Here is an 18,130-nt window from a genome sequence, read left to right on the forward strand (position 1 = left end):
GCGGCGGCCTCCTGCTGCGCGGTTCCCCGGCGGCGGCGGCGGCTACGGTGCCTGCGGCGCGATGGTGTGCGGGGGCTTCGCCTGCTCCAAGAACTGCCTCTGCGCCCTCAACCTGCTCTACACGGTGCGTGGCCGCCGCGCTGAGGCGAGGCGGCGGGAGGGGCGCGGGCTGCCCGGCGGGGTCTCCCTCGCCCGGCGGGTTCTGCCGCCGGGTGGGGAGGGGAGGTGGCGGGGTTCACTCCGGCCTGAGGCGGCGTCCCCTCGGCGGGCTGGTGCTGAGGGGCCGGGGGGGGCTCTGAGCCGGGGCCGCCGCTCGGTCGCGGCCTCCGGCTGGGGGGGGGGGGGGGGTGGCACCGGTCAGGCCGGGCTTTGTCACCGCGGGGACGTGGCTCCCCAGGATCCAGGGCGGTCCGGGAGCGGGCGGCACGGCGAGCGCTGCCCGCTCGCGGTGGGGTGTCTCATCTCCTGCGTTCCCCCCCGGCGGGCCGGGCCGGGCCGGGCCGGGCTGGGGAGGGGGCGGCCCCGTGGCGAGGGGAGGCCCGGCCCGCCGGTGCCCTTTTTCCCTGTCTGGAAAGGTCGCTGCGCCAACTCAGGCGTGAATGAGGAAGGGTTTATTTTGTTATTCCTCAAGGAGCGGCACTGAAATAAGTGCAGTTCGGTGAGTGACAAGTGTCATGTCGGTGTATTGGGCCCTACAAGACCCGTCAGGCCAAAGCACATTGGAGAGGGAGGGGGTGCGCTGGAGAGGCCCCCAGCCTCCTGGTAAGCAGGCTTCCCTGCTCTCCCCTGGGATGGACCAGCGAGTTACAAAGTCTGGCTGCTTCAGGGTGGTGGGAACGTGGGGGGGGAGGGGGGGAGGGGGAAGTAATATGCTAAACTTAAATAACTGAATTGCTGGGGAGCTCCAGGCAGGTGCCTGCTTTTGTTCGGGCAAGTTGGAGTACCTGTTTCCAACAGAGAACAAGAAAATCTCCAATTGTGGTAGAGCTGTGGGGTCTTTTCCTCATTATCTATTTTAGAATGACACAGAAATAGCAAGAAACAAGACTGTGTAATGGCTTCCTCTCACAGCACTTCTGGAGAGGTAGTATGTCCTCTAATGTTTCATGTTAACTATTGTGCTTGGGGATGGCTTTCAGCAGACTGAAATTAGGGTCAGCCAGTGCTTACAGGCAGTTGTATCAGTGCTTTTCTGAAAGCACTGCCTGATCTCAAACGAAGGCAACACAGGAGAACAAACAGGTCTAATGCTGTTCTTCGGAACAAACAGTTCTCGTAGCTGGCGATTACTGGACCTAATGGTAATCACCAGGACGGAGCATGAATGGATGTAGCAGTGCCTGTGCTGAAGCCAGAGTTGCTTGTTACTATATTCTTTGGTGCATGAGGTGACCCTCGTTCCTCAGAAAAGAGCAGAACAGAAACTTTAATATAGGAGAGGCTGTGCTATTGCATGTGCTTCCTTGGAGGAGCTTGCAGAGTAGAGTGTGTCCCTGAAAAAGTCTCTGGAGCATGCTTAGGGAGCCCAGCCTACCCCCTGTGAAAGTCACCCGGAATCCCCGTGGTGCTGTGTGTTGCCCATGCTACCCTTGGCCAGAACAGAGGGGAGCAGGTAGGCATTGCCTCGTTTGGCATCTGTAGTTGGAGGTAAGTGTAGTGTATGTAGACTGTCATGATGAAGGTAACTTAGAATCATAGAATAGCCCAGGTTGGAAGGGACCTCAAAAGATCATCTTGGCTAACTTTTCGTGGGATTGCCCTATCCCAACAGATGAGTTATATGTGAATTGTCCCATCCCAATTTCTTTTTTCAGTAAACCAGAGGTTAATGCAAGACTTATTTTTGTTATTGTTATTATTATTTCTTGAGTGACAGAAAAGTGAGAGAAATCTGGATCTTTCTAACATAATACATGCACAAATCTCATTTTGATGTCATGTGGACAGCAGGTGTTTTTTCTGAATACACCATCACTTATTCCTACGGCCATGTATTAACCAGGTGTAAGGGGTCTGGTAGGTCTTTTGGGTGCATTTGGCCTCAGCAAGGGTGGGTTGATCTTTGGGACCTCTGTAGTTCTGTTTGTGATATCTGTACAATGCACCTATGACCTCAGTCTTGCTCTGATGTCTTCTTGAGTAGAATTTACTTTGTGGGTGTCACCTGGTATTCTTTCATCTGACCTCTGCAGAACATATGTTTTTGCTGAAGGGAAAGAATGACTTCTTTGAATTATAGTAACTGGAATATCCGATTGTTACTGTTTGTGTTGCTTATTAATTGTAGGAAAATTACAAGACTAATGCTTTTAAATTCTGAGTTGCAGAATTAACATTTAAGGTGTTTAGCTGGCCTGGTGGAGTTGATGTAGCAAAATGTGTGGGCTTCTCTTGTTCCTTGGTTAGGCAAAAACCTGACAATATAAGACTTGGACAGCAACAATAAATGATGGGCTTATTTTTTCCCAGCTGGGAAAAAAAAATACAGAAGACAACTAGAGCAAGAACTTCATCATCATCTTTTTAAACAATGTTAATTCACAGTAATAATTGGTGGGAAGGGAGTGGTGGGAGTAAGAAGGGATATAAGGTCAAGTAGGTAACGCTTCTTGAGTGTTTTTCTACCTAGCATTATTGTGTCTGTGTCATGTGCTTTGAATGAAGTAACCCTCAGAACTGTATATTGGGGGTTACAGTTTATATTCTGCTTTTCTTTAAAACACTCCTAGAATAGGATATTGGAGCTTGATTATTTTTTTTTTTAAATGCTGTCTTGTTTTACTTTTTATGGTAGTACACCAAGAAAAATGTATGTCCTGGCAGTAGTAATCAGTTACTGGTTTAACGCAAGAAATCAGAAACCCACTAACCTAATTGCTCACTTAATGTTCTTTTCAGATGGTACTTTGCTGATGACTTTTGGTTATTCTCTGGACTAAGTTAATGTCCTTAGGCCTTGATTCTATTTTTAAATTTATTTTATATGAGTAATTCTGGCATCTGTGCTGAGTCTTGCTGTCTTCAGTATGATTCCTTATGGGTATTGGGAGAGTAGAGAAAAATAATTGAGACTATTTGTTGACTCAGTGTATATGTAATGACATGTATTGCTGGAATAAAGTCTTGCATGGAAGAACTGTCTGCATACAAGGACCTTTAAAATACTAGTTTTGGGTATCTGATCAATTTTGTCTTTATTTATTCAATTATATTTACATTTCCCATCAAATGGCAAACCAATACAAACTCTTTAAAATGTCTGTCCACAGCATTCAGCCAAATTGAAGGATGTGTATGTAACTCAAGACTTCTAATCTTCCAGGTATGAGAACCCTAGATGCTGGCTCCACCAATATTTACTCACTTTAACCAGACAAGGATTTCCTTAGGTAGAGAGTGTGCCTTCCAAGGAAGTCTTGAGTAATTGTGTTGAAGTGTGAACAGTTGATATCTTATTTCAAATCAGGTTCTCAGAAAGGAAAGGGAAATTCCTAAGTCCTAGCTAGTGATGAAAGATTGAAGTAGTAGCTGGGCCTCAAGATTAAATATTTAAAATAATAATAAAAAAATACTGACAGTCAGTTCGTTTGGATGGTGTGTGCTGTTTTTTTTCACCCAAGCAGCTACTTAATTATTGCTGCAGCAGCAAACATGAACTGTTTGTTGTCAGTATGTAAAGCATCTTTCGTTTGTTTTGACAAGCAGGCTTTCAGTTTTTCTTACACCTAGAGTGGCCATTTGATTTAAAGTAAAACATACGGTACCTTTACCATTAAAAGTGTGTATTTTTTAGTAGCACAGAGTTCATTCCACAAGAGCATCCATGTTTCCTCTTAACACTAGAAAGTACTTTTATCAAAATCATTTACTTTTTATAATACTTTGCTCTCTGAACTTGTTTTCTAGACTGCCTATTAAGTGTCCTGGTTTTTGCATCACTTTCCAAAGCACTGTATTTGAAAGGGTTTTTTCTCTGTTGCTGCCTGTTGTTCTCTGGGTGCAGTATTTATTGGAAGTGTAATTAGTGCATTTTTGCCCTCTTTATCAAAATTGCTTTTCCTGCATTATGGAAGTATGCAAAGATGAGGCCAGAAATTCTCAGATTTGGACAGCACATGTTTGGCATGGTAGGGTTTTTAATAGCGTTTGTCTTAGTTGCAGCATTCCCAACACAGAGAGGTGAGTATGTGGCATCTTCCGCGCAGATCTGCTAGCTCCATCTCCCTTCTCTCTGCATAGGGGAAACCTGGTGTTAGAGGCAGACTGAACATCTGGATTTTCCTAGGGAAAGGGAATGTGACTGTTTTCTGTGTTTTCTGATAATTCCTGACCATTGTAGTGGCTATGCAGAGCCAAGTACTAGCAAACAGGAATTAGAGAAGCACAGTTCTTGCCTCATGTGGCAATTTCTTTCACAGTGGTAAATGAACCTGTGATCTCGTCATTCAGTTCCATTTTGGTTTGTATAAGTTTCGTTTGTTCAGAAGTGACCAGTAAATAGCCTGCTGTTTGCTGTGTCTGATGGCCTTCAGTCAGCATTTAGGAGTGCAGCGTCAAGAGTTTGCCTCAGTACCAGCCTGTGCTGGGCTGGTCTAGCTCATCGTCCGAACTGGATGCTCAGCAGATGGAACAGGTTGCCTTGGAGCCAGTTCTGTCATTCTCAAGGACATTTTGAAGGCAGCAGTATAAGCTGTGCCTAGTCTTGACGTGTAAATAAAACAGTGGTACAGAAGCTCCCAGGTATGTGGCAGGGAAGGTTAATGTTGGTCATATCAATTTAGTCTCGGTGTTTTTTGTTTGCATTGGCTTTTGGGGAAGGTTTCTATGGTCATGCTTGAGAACACAGAAGAGTGACTACAGCAAAAATATAGATATATATTTTAAGACTTTTCATCAGTGCTTGGGAATGCCTTCAGCTATACTGTGTGTCAATTTATAGCCAATGTGACAGGGGGTTGTGGTAGCAGGTAAGAATTGAGACGTGCTGTGTCTGTAGATCAGGTATGAGCGGGTTTTGTTTTTTCACTTGTCTTGTGCAGAGTGCATAGTGGCATTTGGAGCTAGGAAGGCAGATTGTGTTTAGTGAAAGAACTGGAGAATGACAGGGCACAGAAGAAGGAGGCTGTATGGAGCATGGTATGTTTTCAGCCATCCTAGCAGTGCAGGTGGACACTTTAAAACCATCACAATTATCGAGAAGCCCTTTGAATGCCCTGTAGTAGCCTTGTAGCTTAAATTATTAGTTGCGTTCTTTGTACTGGTGTTTTCATGTTAAGGGAGGTGTATGTGTGGAAGAAGGATCTGTGGGATCACCGAGCTTCCTGAAAACATTTCACAACTTCTTAAAAAACAATGAACAAACAAGCAAGCAAAAGTAAACATTTCAGAAGATAGTTGTTCCTGCTACACAGCAGAAAGCTTGTATTTCCAAAGACTAGGGAGTATAAAACGGGGGTTAAATCTCACTGCCATTTTAACATGAAAGAAGCTTGTCACATGGTCAAAACCAATTTAAGCCTGATTATTGGCCAGTAATGTGAAGAACTCTGAACTAGGCCATCAAACTGAAAGAACTGACTTTCGTGATAAGAGATAGGAATGCTGCCTTTCACATAAATTGCTTGTTCCACATCATGTGTCTCAAGGCTGTTCAGTAACCAGACTACTGATCACTCCTCATTTAAATAAGTCGCCTAAAGGTGGAAGATTTTGCTTTCTGTTAGAAATCCTTTGGAGGTACCCAGAGCTTTCCTTACTGCTCAGCCTTTACTGTGCTCTTAGTAAAGCTGAAGTACTGTAAGGAGATAAAAGTTGCTTACAGTTTGGCTAGGTTACAGCTATGATGGAAATCAATTTAGCTTAGTTTTAGCTTACTAAAGATGCACCACTATATACTGCCTGTTGTTTTAACGTGTTTATAGATGAAGTGCAGTGGACCAGAAGAATTGTCTTCTAGATTCTCTATGGCTGTGCAGAAATGGTTGGTCAAGTTGAAGGGGAGGGTGGGTAGAAATATCTACCTTTAAAGTTTAAACCTCAAATGGCATATATTTTGAAGTCCCCTTAAAAGAAGTGAAATATGAACTTATATGTGGAGAGAGAGGCTAGGGAGGATGTGTTTCATCATGTGTGTAATCTCTCTGGTTTTAGTTCCTGTTCCATATCCAGCCTGACAGCTATTCTGTAAATATTTCCTTTGCTGATACCAGTGTAAATGCTGTATTATCTCTTTACCCAGGGAATGGTGAGGCTGTATTTCTTTAAATTTAAGTTCTGAAATGCAGTTTTTACTAACTCCTTTTTGGGCTGAGGCTACAAGAAAACAGTGAGAACACTAACTTCTGCGTATGACTTCCTTCCTAGCAAGCAGTCCAAGATAGCTGAAATGCTGAAAAGTTGCTAGTTAGTGAAAACAGCAGATTTACTTGTGGCTTGCTGTCAAAGAAGGAACTGGTTTTGGCATTTGAGTTGTTTCTTGGTGGCATTGTCTAGAGAAATCATTTGTCAGTATCTTGGTTTCTTTTTGTAATGTAGACTGTAAGCTTGTGGATAAGTATACAAGGGGTAAATGTGAAGAGAAATACATTTTTCCAGTACAAGAGTGAGGGAAATGAGCAGCTATGTGCACAGGAGAACTTGGCTTTAAAGAATAGAGCAAATTAGAAGTTTAGGGGAGGGTTTTGTTTTTTTTGGTTTTGGGGTTTTTTTTGGTAGAAGTAGTAATTTATGCAGCAGTAATGGGAAAAAAACCCTAACAAGTACTGTAAAGGCTAATTCTTTAATCATGTTAATAAGAAGTTAACGGGAGAACAGGACAATCAAACTTGTGATCACTTTACCTCTGTTACATTCTTCTTTGTCTAGAAATTGTTATTTTTGAAACATCTCTGAAGTTCAAATGTGTGCATATATGTATAAAAAAATATAATGGAAGTCACTTAAAGTGGAGTCTGATCCATTCCACTGATCTTGAACTTACAATCCCTAAAAACTTTCCTATAGAGATGCTGATATTGGAGTAACATTTTGTCTATTGGTTAGATGCTTGATTTTCTTAATTTTTTTTTTTTTTACTTAATAGAAAAAGTACTCAATCTCATAGTGAAAACTACTGATATTCACTTAGGATTTGTGCTACCTATAGGTTTATTCTGGTAAAGCATTTACTTAATTTCAAATGGATGAGTTTATATATTGGATTATGCTAAGCCCATATTTGCGTGATTGCTTTTTAAATAAGGTTGCTAGAGTTTGTGTTGATGGAGAAGATAGTGTATAGTAAATGAGGATATTAAATGAGCTGTCACCTCCACACATGCACACTTCCCATGGCTCTGTGTTGCTTTTCTGGTTTGTGGACAGTATGTGCTTGTAGCATCTTTCTGTGAGACAGATTGCTCCAGCTTGAGATTGTAATAAATTCTTTGCTCTTAATGCCTGTTGACGTTGTATGTAAACATGCCTTAAATGAATGGGACCTTTTAAATCACTTCTGAGAACAAGTCTTGTTCTTGTGTTTTTGAAGCTGTGTAAGTACTTCTGAAGAATCATTCATTGTTTTTTTTATTGAGAGACCTTCTTACGCTTGTAAGAAGGTGTTTTGTTGATACGGCCTTTAGGAGCTGGTGGTAGTCTCTTTTAATGAGCTAGATAGTACAGAAGAGTCCTTGGTCAGTACTAAATTTGTCCCTTATCTGCCTGTTAAAACTGATTTTTTTGATGTGGAGAGTGGCAAAGTTTCCATGGTGGAAAAGCTGGCTGTGGTGTGTGGGAGTGTTGGTTGGAAGGGACTTCTGCGGCTCATCTGTCCAGTCTCCTGCTCAGAGCAGGTTTATGAATAACACTCATTTGTCAGCTGTGGCTTTGTCTACTGAGTCTTGAAAACCTGCGAGAACAAAGATTATCACCTGAGTACGACACCAAACCACCTTGCAGAATTTTTTTCTAATGTCCAGTCTGAACCTCCCAAGCCATTATTTGTGGGTTTTGCCTCTCGTTTTGTGGTCAGTCAATACTGAGAAGAGTTTGCCTCCATTGCTTTTGTAATGTGCCTTCAGCTTCAGTTGCTATTAGATTATCCCTAGGCTGCCTCTTCGTCAGACTAAACAAACCCAGCTCCATCACCTGCTTCTCAAACATCATCCTCAAGGCTCCAGGCCATTTTGGTGACTCCAGGTTCTCAAATTCCTTTTCGACCTGGGGGACTTGAAATAGGACACAGTATTTGAGCTGCAGTCTCACCAGCGTTGAGTTTCCTTTGATTGTACTCCTCTTGGCTTTCTCTGTTTGCAATGAGAGCAGACTCTTGGCTCATATTCAACTTGGCAACCAGTGTGATCCCCAGATCTATCTCAGTAAGGCTGTTCTTCAACCAGTCTGTTCCCAGGCTCCACTGAAGCACCCCAGGAGCAGAATTTTGCACTTCATGAGGTTCCTGTTGGCTTATTCTTCAAGTTTATCAAGGTCCATCTGAGTTGAATCTCTATTTGGAGAGTCAATCACTCTTCCTTGTTTAGTATCAAATTTTCTGAGGATTCATTCTGTCTTATCACCCAGGTTGTTGATGAAGATCTTGTGTAATACTGGCCCCAGTATCAGCCTTTGTGGTGCTCCTTACCTGCTACCAGCAGGATGCTGAGCCATCAATTACTACCCTTTAAGCTCAACCATCCAGCCTGTTGTCATTCAGTCTTAACAGGCCATTTCTCCAACCCATGCCTTTTCACCTTACTAGTGAGACTACTGTGGGAAAGCGGATCAGTCCTAATCACTAAAAACTGGGCTGTGATTTCATATGCTTCTGATAGATTTATCAAGCAAACATTTGAAGTGTTAGTAACCAAGGCTAGCTTTATGTAAGTAAAGTCATGTAGGTAAAATGGAGTTTCACATGTACTGCAGTCTTCCAAAGATGATGCTGTTTTCTTTGGGGGAGTTCTGGTGCTGTGAAATGTGGTTTCAGTAAAATGAAATGTGACATTCAGAAGCTCTGTAGAGAGTCCTTTTTCCTTTATTTAACAGAAATAGGTGACTTTTTTATAAGTAAATGAAGCTTGTACATTTAGAATGTACATATTACTCATTTAAAAGTAGTTAGGGTCACTAAGTAATTTTGTTTCAGGTATGTTTTACTACAAAGTTTTAACAGCTTCACTTTTAGAAATATTGCATCTAAGTCCTTTTGTTTCAAAACACTGGAATAAGCACTGTTGAGTAGTCATTTTTAGTGGCTAAACAGTGCCTAATGCTACGAGCCTTGCATTGTTTTACAGACTTGTAAAACCTCTTCCCAAAAAAGCTTAAGTTCTTTTTCCTGTTTGTAGTAGTGTACGTTTACTTTAGTTTTTCACATTATGGCACAATAAAATTATATATATAAATAAATATATATACTTTTATTGCTCAACATTCAGATAGTCCAATCCAAACCTGAAAATGAAGGAATAACCATATTTTCATCTTTCAGTCAACATGCAGAGGAGTCAGGAACTTAATACTAAATCTGTTTCTGGAATGGTTTGTAAACCTGGAGTCTCCATTTCAGTTTTGAAACACAAAGTCAGTTTTCCACAATATTAAGTGGCCAAAATTGGAGTAGGCGATAGTTATTTTGATCCAAAACGTATATCTGCCTGACTGGATACAGCATTTTCACTTAGCTTGCCAACCAGAGCCCAGTAGCATGAATCTGTGATCATAGTGATATTTCCAGATGTTTTAAGGAATTAGACAATGGACAACTTTGTCATGTGAAAAAAGAGAAAATATAGCCTTGATATTATGGAGGTAAAGCTTGAAAATGAGACTGATGGCTCTAAAACTAGAATGTGATCAAAAGAGAAACGAAACTATTTTATGTTACTTAATTTTTCAAAGCCAGTCAACTCATTCGTGAACATCTAGGGTTCAACAATGGGTTTAAAAGCCAGAGAAGCTTTTTTTCCACTTGAAGACCATAGCAGTTCTAGATTCAGTATGTGGCTGTTCCTACCAGAAAAGCTTTTTGGGCCAGGGGGTCATGGTAATAACTTTTAGTGTCATACACACTAATTTCATGTACGTATCATCAGAATAATGGAAGCTGAGTAACAGCAGCAAGAAGTAACCGGTACCCTGCAGCTCACACACTGTGTTTATCCAATAGGAGTTTTAGGCACAGATTTTGTTTAGGTCTCTTCTTTTGATTTTGATACTTTAAGAATAAAACTCATTTCATCTAATTGTTTTAGACCTCTTAGGAAATGAGCAAAGGGCTGAACAAATACACATTTTGGTATCCTGGAGGCAGATTGGTGAAAATAAGGATTTGCAGTCATAGCTCAGGCAGGGCGAAGAAGTATTGGTGAAAATCATTAGGAGCAAAGTTTCTTCTGCTTTTCTTTGTGAAATAAATTTAAATTTGACATTGCCTTTGAGATTTTTTATGAGATAACACTTTGAAGAGCTGTGTAGTGGCAGTGTGAATTCAGTGCTTAGAAGTTGATGCAGAGCATGGGACATCAGCCAGTGCTTTCTCATTGGAAATTGGGTTATGGGATTTCTTTTGTTGTTCATTTCTGACGCTTATGTGGAAAAATAAATCTTCCTGGTGGTATGAGACAATGAAATAAAGTGAATGGACATAGATCAGAACAGGTAGGTCTTGCACTTAACTGTCTGATTAGCAAGGCTAATTTTTAACGTGAGAACATTAGGAAGTTTATAGCCTTGTGCAGCATGCATTCAGAAAATCTGTCTGTGGCAGAGCCAAGGCTTTCTTTTGTTTTATTTTTTCTTCCCCGCTGTCTGTAATTTAGATTCATGACATCTTGGCCAGGTGTTTTGGTTTTAACTAAGCATGGTGATTAAGGCTTTTTGTTTGAGAAACAAAGACAAATGTGAATTAATTCTAAAACTCTACTGGTACTGAACAATTCCTTTGAATTTTATGGCATTCTTTTGTCTCTTCATGTGGTAAGAGAGAGGTGTAGGTATGGCAAATACCCTCCTTCTTGCAGACTCTCTTAAATGTCTCCTGTGCATTACTGGCTTTTGGTAAAAACATTTTTTGAGGTGTATTCCTGTGTGAACACATGAAAAAATCACCCACCGTGTTTTGATCTTGATGAGCATCACTACTTGTTTTACTAGCTTACTTGACGTTATCTTAGATTTCCATGTTTCAAAAGCAGCATTACATAGGTCAGTCTTCTAAAAGGTACTTAAGCTGAAAAAATATACAGATGTGTTTGGTATTAAAACCAACAAAAATGCCATGCTCTACAGCAAGTATACTGAAATGATAGATAAGTTGGAAATTTCCTCTTATCCAGAGGGGTGAAAATAATTAAATATAAGCAGTAAAACGTCATGAGGTATGTCATTTGAATGGAAACTGGTGAAAAAGTGTAAGTGCTTGCTCTGTATTTGTTGTCAAATAAAGCCAGGTAGTCGGACTAGACTAACCGCTTACTGTTTGTTTTGTTTTGTTTTTTAATAATGATACAACTTCTGGGTATTTTTTAGTGAGGTCAGGGTTTTTGAAATTTAAAACTTACATGTTGAATTGGTGTGTAATTTAACAGAGAACGTAATGTGTTACACATAGGTCTGTTTCAAACAAGAGTGTTAGGTGTCTTGTGTATTGGACATCTGGGTTGGCTTTGTCTGCTGCTTCCCTCCTGCTGTACCTCATTACAGGTTTCTCTGCAGCTTTTCATGTTAGAATTTTTTTTGTTCTGTGTTTTTGCCATGGAAACAGGAAAGGCTGGAGCTTCCTGCCCATATAAACAATAAATCCCAGTAAACTAACTGGGACAGATTCTGCCTGCCTTCCCTGAATACCATCTTTAAAAGGAAGGAAACAGCATAAGAGCGTTTTGGGTATTGAAATAGTATTGACTTCATAGTAGAGCTATTTTCTTGGAGAAATACGTAGCGGAGACAGGGCACCTTTATTGTTTTACTACATGAAGTCCTTGAGATACAGATCTAAAAAGTATTTTTGTGTGACCTTGTTAACTATTGTGTTATATCACCAACTACATAGAAGCTTCTCTCATTAATTAATACAGCTGTATTCCTGATTACAGTAAGTTTTGGCAAAGTGCACTTTTTTATGTGTTCAGAGCTGTGGAGCGCTATATCCTATTTTCTTTAAATACACTGCCTGTGTTTCAGAAGACATCTGGAATTTTCATTCTTCTTCCGTTCTGTGAATTAAAGCCGATGATTTTAGCTTATTTGTCAATTCTGTTATAATCCACACACAGTTCGGTGTCTCTAGTCAGGCACAGATAATGCAACATGGCTCGACTTGTAGGTAGATTAAGTTGTAACAGCTCCACATTAACAGTGTTGAAGAATGTGTGCCTTAAAACATCCGGAACTGAAGTGATCTCTACGATGAAGTGGAGGATTGGTTTGTTTAGGGTTGAGGTTCTTCTCTTTGCACTGGAAAGGAAAATTGTATCTTTCTAAAAACAACTTTAATGTAAAGAATGAAGCTGTGTGTAGGTTAAGCCTCTTTTAATATGCAGACTAACTTTTTGTTTTCTCTTCCCTCCAGCTGGTAAGCCTGCTGCTGATTGGAATTGCAGCATGGGGAATCGGCTTCGGCCTCATCTCTAGTTTCAGAGTTGTTGGAGTGGCAATTGCAGTAGGAATCTTCCTCTTCCTTATTGCCTTAGTCGGATTGATTGGTGCGGTGAAACATCATCAAGTATTGCTATTCTTTGTATCCTTCTAATGTATTACAGGGATCGCAACTTGGCTCAAGCTATGTAAACAACCTGCTCTGTCAGCTGAGACTGATGTGGAAGGTGCTTCAGAAACGGAACAGAAATTCACAATCTTATTTCGGTCAAGTGCAGTCTAAATTAAACTTCCTTCCCATTTAACTTTATTCCAGCTTCCATTTTTCTCCCTTGTTTGTGCTCTGAAGACAGAAGTGTTCACGTCTCCTCTTTTTGAAAATTAAAATATTTTAATTTTGAGAGCTTTTTACAGTGGGTCACTGTGTCACAGGTGCCTCTTACTGCGTGTTCAACCCTACACCATGCTAGAGTGTGTGAACTATTAATGTTTAACAGTAGAGAAGGGTGATACTTCCAGATAGCGAGCTGGTTGTAGCTGGCAGGGGAATGCATTGTGGGTAATACAGGCTGTCAAGAAGCACTTTCTTTTCATACCTAGTCTTTAATTGCAAACCCAGACTAGAAATGAGCACAGGCCTTCTCAGTGTGCTTTGCTGCCCCTTTATGCCTACTGACACTGTAAGCAGTCTGTGGTGGTGCCTTGCATAACAGAATTGATCTGTTTGGATGAGAAAAGAGGTTCATCCGATAAAATTCTTAGTTTCTCGTTACGGTCTATGAATAAGTAGTGACCTCCACTTTACAAACAGTTTAGAAGACAGTGCCCAACTTTCAAAATGTGATCTTTAGTATCAAAGTTTGTTCTTTTTGTTTTATAGTGTTTCCAGATGCATTAGTCCAAAAGTGTGTGAGGCTATGTTCCAAAAGCAACTCTCACTTTTTTTTTAACCTAGGCTAAAGTTATCTTTTGTAATTAATTACAAGACTATGTTGCTGAAGAAAAAAAGGTCTGAATGTGCAATACCCAGAAAAATATTTTCTTTACTACTTTATTTAAGTGAAGTATCTTGAAATAACAACATGAATCCCTAAAGCTGGAGAAACTGATGGTAGATTTTTCTCTCTCAAAGCTCCTTTTATTAACCTCTCTGCTCATGTTGTCTTGCTAGGCAAGAAACACCTAACCCAGAAATACCAGCTATGTATAGCAGTAGCTAAAAAGAGATAATATATGGTGATTGAGTTCTGGGAACATTATTTGGGTCATCTTTTCCACATCCAGTCAGAATTTACTTCTGTAGTTCTTTTGTATTGAAGGACCTATTGTTATCCAATGAAATAAGGAATGCCATTAGGCATATGTGTTATAAAAGCAAAATTAATTTGAGAGCATATCCTTAACTACTGTTTCCAGTACATGATTATTCTTTTGCTAGTCTTTATCGTCCAGTTTTCTGTCTCCTGTGCCTGTTTGGCACTAAACAAGGAACAGCAGGTAAGAAAAGTTTCCTGACTTCTCAGTTAATTTATAGCATAATACTATAAATATATATGTACATACACAGACACACACCCATATTTATATATAGTCTTCCACAAAATGGGGAGAGCATATTTTAAGAAAATCGGCATTATCCTTTTAAATAAGGACTAGACCTTAGGCAGTGCTTGGCTCTGGTAGCTAGAAAGAAATACATCTAGGTCCTAAAATGACTTTCACCTGTCTTTGTTTGTTTGTGTGTTTTTATTGTTTTTTTTTAATTATTATTATTGTTTTGGTTTTAAGCTTCCTGTCTAAGTTTATGGTCACAAGTGTAGCAGCGTGATATATTGACTGTATCATGTGTTCAGCAATTCCAGATAAGCTGATGAAATCTACAGTAATCACAATGTAAAGATGATAAAGCCACTGAATTGTTCATGTGTAACTGAAAAGGTCGTAACTACATTAGGAACAGAGGTGACCCTGAAGTGTGAAAGTAAAACCAGCTTCCATGGGGTATGGAGACTAATTCTTACTAGATAAGAAGCAGGCAAGGGTACAGTGACTAAATAATCAGCTTTTACATGTAAGTGCACTTTTTGTTAAAAGTCTGAGCAGTCCCAGTTAGATTAGTTGCATGTCCCTAGTGCTCTTGTCGGGTTTAGGAAAAAGAAAGGAAAAAAATTAATTATAACCATGAGTGTGCTGCTGCTAGGTGCTGCTGTTTCATTAGCTATACAGGCTGTTTGAACATTCAAGTCATTCTTTAATATATTATCCTGTTAGACTTCAGGATCTGAAGGTTTTAGTTAGGGAATTATCAACTTGGCCTAGTATATTGGTTTCCAATGAAATGCAAAAGAGTTCAGTTAATGTAATATGTATTTGCTTATGCCTTCTAGAGTCAACTTCTAGAGGTGGGATGGAATAACACTAACAGCGCGAGAACAGATATTGAGAGAAATCTGAATTGTTGTGGATTCAGAGTTTTTGATCCGAATGAAACCTGCTCCTCTGTAAGTTCTTCAAGCATGAAAATACTTAAAACTTTATTGTGTTTGTTCAAATATGTACAACTGTTTTCCTAGGTGCAGAAAGCAGAGTTTTGTAAGAAATGCATAAGGTAGTTGTTACAATGATACTAAGCTCTTTAGTTAACTTATTGGAAACATAACCACACAGCACCCTGCAAAGTTTGTACTCCATTGTCATTTATATGCTTGCTTTTTTGGAGTCTTTTAAAACTGATGGAGTTTTGTCTGTGGCTGGCAGCCTTTTATAGAGCTAACTAGATGCTTTCAATCGATGAAGTGTCATCAGAAAACAGAGTGCAATTCTCTGTTTGTATCTGCTACAGGATTGTTTTAGAAGTCACCAGTGTCAACCATGTGCACCAATAATAGAAGAATATTCTGGAATGGTGCTGAGATTTGTTGGAGGCATAGGACTCTTCTTCAGTTTCACAGAGGTGAGTGAGTAGGATGTTAGAAAATTGAGTGCTTTTTCCCCACTTTTAAGGCTTTGTTTGGTGAAACAATTAATTTTAGGGGGTTTATTACAGGAACTCTCAGTACTGTCTCAGGAGTCAAAGAATTAATTAGGTCAAATTTTTCCAGACTATCAGCTTGCTTAAGTCTGCCAAAAGGAGGGCCTGTCTTTATTCAACACTGGGAGTTCTTGCAGCTTTGTTATTTAGACTACAAACTGCAACTAGACACCACATTAAAATGTGGTGCTGTAAAGTTTCAGTTTTGCAGGAAGTTAGCTATTCAGGTTTACCATTCTCCAAAGTAATAAAAAGAGTGCCGTTGCTTTGTCTTGTTCCCCTGTTCTTCCTGCCTCCCTCCACCCGCGCACACACACAGTCTTTGGGATTTTTTGGGTTTGGGATTTTTTTTTTTTGTGCCTCCTGTAGTGCAAAGATACAGGTTCATGATGAGCGAACTGTATTTTAAACACCAGGTTAAAAAGGTCTTTGGCTCTTTGCTTTAGTATCCAGATGATACATATATTTGCTTTTTGATTGGTGGATAAAAATCATCAGACCAGATCTTTCATAACTCCACAGTAGAGCATATGAAAATACTCCTCCTGCTGCTTAGTGCAGTTTTCAGAAGGTTTGTAGATATTACAGCAACAGGAGAGATACAGCAACTTAAACAGAATCACTCTGACATCTGCCCTCCATTTCTCTGCTAAAGATGTGAAGCACCTGGGAGCGGGGAAGGTGGTTGCGGGGAACGACAAGACTGGAAAATGTACTAGAAAAATAGCCTTAGAGTTAAGTGGTAACTGTAAAATGAAACAATTTGGAGGATTTGTTTGTCATTATGCTAAAAACAGGTTTATGAATATTTATCATTTGGGGAGGGAGTAGAAAAATTTAACACTAGACATGCCTATGGGAAATATTTTGCATTGCATTGCAGATACAGTTTTAGCTTTTTTCTTTTGTTCTTCTCTCTGTTGCTACATGTGAATTCTTTCTGAGAAGGTGCATCCTTTTTTCTAATTAAAAAGCTGGTGTGTGGTTGCACAATTTTAGCAATAGTAAAATATTCTAAACTTGAGTACTGGAAATTCAGTGTCAGGATTTTATGTTTAAAACAAATTTTGTAAAACTGATGGAAGATGGGGTGGAGACCCTCTGCTTAATAATATCTTTGGCTTTTGTTTTCAGATTCTGGGAGTCTGGCTGACGTATAGATACAGGAACCAAAAGGATCCCCGTGCAAACCCTAGTGCATTTCTTTGATAAGTTTATAAAGGACTGAATCTTCTCTTTGCACCCTCTACTTCAAAATACTGATTCTCCATAGTTTGGTATTTCTCCATAATAGGGATTCTACATGTACCCAAAAGAAAACTTTATTTCCATAAGAAATTTGTAGTTTTCATATTTAATTTCCCAGTATTTTTCTTCTAAGAATCTCTGTCTTGAGGTAGACTGGTGCATTCAGTAGCTGGGCAGAGTCAGACTGCTGCGCTGAGCTGGTTAAATAACTGTTAAGACTTTGGTAATTGATGTGGTGAACTCTATACAGTGAGTTTTATAGCACTACTGGCTTCTCTGGTGTCCAGAAATGCCAAAAGTATTTTCTGCTGTATTCCTTGATCACAAAAATTCACATGATTTCTCATTAAAATGATAAAAATATATGGTGGATGGTTGGACTGTATGATTTGATTAGGCTTTAGGATGAACGCTAGTCAACTTCTTTGTCTTAATAATGGTCTCCCACTTTCCTGTTAAGGTAAAAATAGAAGCTAAAGATGTTATGTTCTGTAGTGCACATAAGTGTATGTTAATGACTACTGTAGTCTTTACCCCTCCCCTTCCCTGTTTGTTTTTGCTTTCTGGTAGCTTTAGAATTCTGTTGAGAATAAAATAATTCTTTACTTTTTAATGGATATCTTCACTATGAGAACAATGATTGAAGAAAACCAGGAGAATGTAATCTGCAGCTGATTAACTTGAAACTTTTTTTTCTTTGACAAGTGAATGAAGTTTGGTGTTTGCACAACATCAGAATCAATAGTGGTCTGTCACCTTTAATGTAAGAAACTTAATGTCTGGAAAGTTGTTGTACAGCTATTTTTTCAGGTGGTGTAAAATTATTGTTGTAATAACTCAGCAGTGTATATTCCTCTGTCATCCAGCTAACAGTCTTGATTTCATGAGAGATTGAATGATGTGTGGAGAAAAAAAAAAAAAAGTGAAAAAGTGATGGTTTCCAGTAGTTTGGTTTTTTTAAAAAAAAAAAAAAAAAAGAAAATAATTAAAGTTAGAACAGTACATTATCCATGTAGTAAGTGTTGTCGGAGCTGAAGGAAAGCATAGTCAGTCTTCCAACCTGTAATAGAAGGGATGCATCAGCTGGAACATCAGACATCTAAACACCCAAGGTGCATAATGTTCCAGTTGTTTCTAATCACACTGAATTGCAGACCTGCACTGCACCTTTTTTTCATTTAGTTGCTGCTTCTGGTGTGGTAGGCAGCTGCTCTAGCCTGAAAGATGTATCTGCAGGAAGAAAAGGGGAAGAGTTAAGGCCAATAAGGCCATCTGCCA

The 18,130-nt window shown here is 39.7% G+C and overlaps 1 protein-coding gene across 1 annotated transcript; it reads left to right on the forward strand.

The window, feature by feature from the left end:
- Positions 1-59: 59 nt before the first annotated feature.
- Positions 60-17,806, forward strand: TSPAN13 (tetraspanin 13). Its single transcript, XM_075492913.1, has 6 exons — positions 60-124; positions 12,548-12,715; positions 13,990-14,070; positions 14,961-15,074; positions 15,416-15,526; positions 16,739-17,806. The coding sequence occupies exons 1-6, from the start codon at positions 62-64 to the stop codon at positions 16,811-16,813; spliced, it is 612 nt and encodes a 203-aa protein (XP_075349028.1). The 5' UTR covers positions 60-61; the 3' UTR covers positions 16,814-17,806.
- The last annotated feature ends 324 nt before the right edge of the window (positions 17,807-18,130 follow it).

This window comes from Mycteria americana, chromosome 2 (assembly GCF_035582795.1).
Source record: "Mycteria americana isolate JAX WOST 10 ecotype Jacksonville Zoo and Gardens chromosome 2, USCA_MyAme_1.0, whole genome shotgun sequence".
In the NCBI taxonomy this organism is placed as follows: domain Eukaryota; kingdom Metazoa; phylum Chordata; class Aves; order Ciconiiformes; family Ciconiidae; genus Mycteria; species Mycteria americana.

Bases quoted from the DNA above. Each gene is read 5' to 3' on its own strand.
- TSPAN13 (XM_075492913.1), top strand. From the start codon at position 62: ATGGTGTGCGGGGGCTTCGCCTGCTCCAAGAACTGCCTCTGCGCCCTC. The intron at 12,716-13,989 runs GTATCCTTCTAA...TACTGTTTCCAG, and splicing joins ATCAAGTATTGCTATTCTTT to TACATGATTATTCTTTTGCT. The intron at 15,075-15,415 runs GTAAGTTCTTCA...TATCTGCTACAG, and splicing joins CGAATGAAACCTGCTCCTCT to GATTGTTTTAGAAGTCACCA.